This window comes from Pediculus humanus, genomic scaffold, assembly GCF_000006295.1.
Source record: "Pediculus humanus corporis 1103172107667 genomic scaffold, whole genome shotgun sequence".
In the NCBI taxonomy this organism is placed as follows: Eukaryota; Metazoa; Arthropoda; class Insecta; order Psocodea; family Pediculidae; genus Pediculus; species Pediculus humanus.
In genome coordinates, this window is record NW_002987276.1 from 429,994 (window position 1) to 434,161 (window position 4,168).

The following is a 4,168-nucleotide window of genomic DNA, read 5'->3' on the forward strand; positions in this document are numbered from 1 at the left end:
TCTCGAAGAAGATTTTAGTGATCCTCCAATAACGGAAAAAAATTTTTTAAATGTAATAAATTCATTACCGAATGAAAAAATCGATGAAATATCACCTTAGTAAGTAAAAAAACAAAAAAAGTTTTACAATTTTATTATTATTATTATTATTATTACTTTTTAAAATGATGTTTAATTTTTAATTTCAGTCTAATAAAACCATGGCCAAATAATTATGCATATACCAAAGCCATTGCAGAAAGTATAATTGTTGATAATATTAAAGATTATCCTGTTGTTGTTTTGAGGCCATCAATAGGTATTGTTCTTTTTTTATATTTCTTCCTTTGTTATTTTATTACAATTTGGTTAATGTTGGTGTTCCTGAAGGAATTACAAAGCACCATGTCATGTATCTAACATTAATAACTAATAACAGGAACTTTTGGTAATTGTTGAGAATTTTTTACTTGCTAAAATCAGTATAAATGGATTAGCAATCAAATGATTATAAATGGATTAGCAATCAAATGATTATAAATGGATTAGCAATTAAATCAGTATTGGATTAGCAATCACATGATTGTAAATGGATTAGCAAACCTTTTTGTTTTTGTATATTTGATTGTGCCTGGATCTGGATTTTCTTTATTAAGAAATCATTTAAAGTTTTCTTCTTTTATTGTTTATAATAATGATAATAATAATTTGATAATAAATATATATTATTTCAGTTATGGGTTCATACAAGGAACCAGTACCAGGATGGACAGATAATTTAAATGGTCCCACTGGAATTTTAGCTGGTAAGTTGTGTTGTCATCGTTTATTAGAAATATTTTCTATTAAAAAAATTTATTTATTTATTTATTTATTTTGTTGGAAAATTCCAGGCGTGGGATCTGGACTTTTAAGAGTTCTTTGGGTTGATAAAAATGTCAATGCTAATTTAGTACCTGTGGATATGGTTGTAAATGCTTTATTATGTTCGGCATGGGATGTTGCAAACAATAAAAACACTAGTGAAAATTATAATAAAAAAAAATTATATGAAAAAATGGATTCCAAAGAAAATTCAGAAATTATTGCTGAAAAGTAATTTTAAAAAAAACTAGTTTTATAATTTTTTTTGAATGTATTGTGAATTATACCATTGATTTTTTTTTTTTTTCTTTTTCTCGTTATAGAAATTTAAAAGTTTATAATTTCGTTTCGAAAAAAGATAATTCAATCACTTGGGAAGATTTTTTAAAAATAAATTTTAAACATGGAGTTAAATATCCAATGGAAGTTTTCATTTGGTATTATACAGTATCATTATTTAAAATGAAACTTTTCTTTAATATTTTTACCGTTTTGTATCATTTTATACCCGGTCTATTTATGGATATGGTACTATTTTTAATTGGAAAAAAAACACAGTGAGTTTTAAATAATAATAATAGTTTTCTTTTTTTTTTTCCTGGTATTTAAATAATATTATTATAATTAAATTATTTTCAGATTTATAAAAGCTTACAAGAAAATTTATTCATTTTCTTCAGCTTTGGCATTTTTTGCTAATCACGAATGGCATTTCAAATATAAAAATGTAGATAATTTGTGGGATAGATTATCCGATGAAGATAAAAAACTTTTTCATTTTAATATGTCAGAATTAGATTGGGATGAGTATTTTAAAAATGTTATTAAAGGACTTAGGTGTTTTATATTTAAATTAAGTGAATCTTCCATAGAAAGATGTAGAAAAAAGTTATTCATGTAAGTAAAAGTGTGTTATCGATAAAAAAAAAACAAAAAAAATATATGATAAAAAGTGATTTAATTAAAAAATTTTTTTTTTTTTCCCAATAGGTTTTGGGTTTTACATAAACTACTTCAAGTGTTTTTAGCAGGATTATTCATTTGGCTAGTCAACAAATATATTTTTCAAATAGGAAATTTTTTTTATAATAAACCGATAGAAGAATCAATTGTTTTGACGCAGAAAATGGTAACAAATTCTTCATGATAAGGTAATTTAGAATAAGAAATTGTAGAAAAATAATTTTTATTTTGTTTTAATTAATTATTAATAATAATAATAAAAAAAAAAAAAAAATTTTCTTTAAATCACATTTTACTTCAATAGTAATCTATAAACAATTACTTTTATCCCAAGTTCAATTTTTACTTGTAATTTATAAATAAATTATTTTTTTCTCTGTCCTCAATGTTCATACTTTCATATTTAACTTAAAATATTTAAAAAAATGATTTTTAATTAAAATAATATTTTAAGTATGTTAGTGCAAGTTACTGAAAACTATTTTAAAGAAATCTTATTTCAAGGGTAAAAATTACAATCAGTTAATGAATCACATTACTTTGTAAAAAATAATCATTATTTGCCTACCTTTAAAATTAATACTCGACAGCAATGTAATGATTTTATAAAAACTTGCATCAGACTCATTTGTTTTTGCAAATTATTTTAATAACTGGTTTTTTTTAGTTAAGGAATACCAGTCGGTATGATAAATGATATTCTGTCAGCCATTTCACCCCAGTAAGCTCTGTTAGTTTGAAAAACTATAATCCAAATTGTCAAAACTATACACCATACAAATGCTCCAATTGCTGAACATATAACATCTAAAACGAAAAGAAAAATATTAAACATAAATAATTTTACATTCGAGTAAATGATATCACGTTGTTGCAAGAGATTAATTGAATTCTTTATAGAAAAAATTATTATTAAAAAGAAATAATATTCAGGTAATTTAAAATAAAAATGAACTTGAGAAAGAAAAAAAAAGAAAAATCATGTAAACAACCTACTTACATTTCTTTATTTCTTTTTGTTCTTCGTATGGCGGTTTTTTAAATGCTTCTTGAAAAAACCAAATTGCATTTACGCACCATAAAAAGGGTAAAAAGGCAAATCCGGCTACATAAAATTAAATAATTAATTAGAAACAAACAAAGGTAATTATAAATTTTTAATAATCCATTTGATTAAATTATTCGAAATGGTTAAAATAAATCTAACCTCTGTAATACCAACGGCAAAGATGCAACTTTTGATCGTCCTTAACTTTGCTTAAATCCATTTTTAAACCTTAATTATTACTATTTAAATATTTAACATTTAAACTTCAAAAAAATAAAATTAAATTAAAAAATGACATATTACTTTTAACATGGAAGAAGTAAAATCATAATATCTGAGTGACGTCAGAATATATTAATACAACTCCGCCCTCTGAAGTTTTTATTTTAAACTAAATTTCATAGAATAACGGTCAGTGAAAGAATTAATTAATGGATAATTAAAGAAAGAAAAAAAATTCGAAAAGTTTTAAATACTTTTTAAACCTTTTTGTTCTTTTTATAAAGAAATGTTATAAATTTAATAAGTAGTTAATGTGTAACGAATAAAAATTCAAAAGAATATTTGAAACAAGTGCTTTTATAAAACTTTTAACAATTAATTTATGAATTCAAGTTTTTTTTATAATGGCATTTCAAATTTATGAAATGCAGTTAATAAAATTTACATAAAATATTTGATAAGTATGTAAGTACTTTATTAATTATATTAAGCTTTTGATTTTCATTTATTTTGAATCAAAACCGGTACTGTTTTAAAATTTTTTTTCTTCACAAAACCGCCAAATTGTATTTAAAAATTTCTCATTGGGTTTCACAATTTTTTATCTGCGTTAAAGACGTCGCGTGTTTTCTCGCGAGATTCCTGTGAAATCACGCAAAGGATTCTCGAAATATGTAAAAAGTAAAAATTAATTTCGTTAATTTCAAATATAAAAAAAAGAAAATTTTAATTAATTTTAAGCGTATTACAACAAATTTAAATACAATTTTATAATGAATTTAAACAAAAATATATATATATATATATATAAAATTCGTGATAAAAATATATAAATAAAAAAAATATATATATATATATATATATACCCATACCACTTATTCATTTCGTTAACGTGAATTTTTTTAAAAATGTCATTCAGGGTACGGATGTCACGGATTACCTCAGTTTATTTTATTTTATTTTACTTTTTTTCATCATCCATCAGCCACGCAATGTGAAAATTTTTTTACATGTTTTAAAACCTCGTGTTATTATTTAAAAATTTCAAGAACATATAAATTTTTAAACGTTTTAATTTACTAATTGGAAATC

General features: G+C 22.5%; 2 protein-coding genes across 2 annotated transcripts in view; one reads left to right on the top strand and one right to left on the bottom strand.

Annotated features, from left to right (window-relative positions):
* Nucleotides 1–1,990, top strand: part of Phum_PHUM285160 (uncharacterized protein) — a gene marked incomplete at both ends in the record, with an annotated part of 2,809 nt that extends 819 nt beyond the window's left edge. Inside the window, 7 exons of the mRNA XM_002426853.1 lie at nucleotides 12–99; nucleotides 189–298; nucleotides 714–785; nucleotides 873–1,074; nucleotides 1,167–1,400; nucleotides 1,483–1,740; nucleotides 1,834–1,990. Of these exons, the coding sequence (XP_002426898.1) occupies nucleotides 12–99; nucleotides 189–298; nucleotides 714–785; nucleotides 873–1,074; nucleotides 1,167–1,400; nucleotides 1,483–1,740; nucleotides 1,834–1,990 (1,121 nt within the window). The remainder of the gene's footprint in view (nucleotides 1–11; nucleotides 100–188; nucleotides 299–713; nucleotides 786–872; nucleotides 1,075–1,166; nucleotides 1,401–1,482; nucleotides 1,741–1,833) is intronic.
* A 483-nt stretch (nucleotides 1,991–2,473) lies between these two features.
* Nucleotides 2,474–3,074, bottom strand: Phum_PHUM285270 (gamma-secretase subunit pen-2, putative; the record flags this gene model as incomplete). The annotated part of the gene is made up of 3 exons (XM_002426854.1): nucleotides 2,474–2,613; nucleotides 2,807–2,911; nucleotides 3,014–3,074. The coding sequence occupies 3 exons, from the start codon at nucleotides 3,072–3,074 to the stop codon at nucleotides 2,474–2,476; spliced, it is 306 nt and encodes a 101-aa protein (XP_002426899.1).
* Between the last annotated feature and the right edge of the window lie 1,094 nt (nucleotides 3,075–4,168).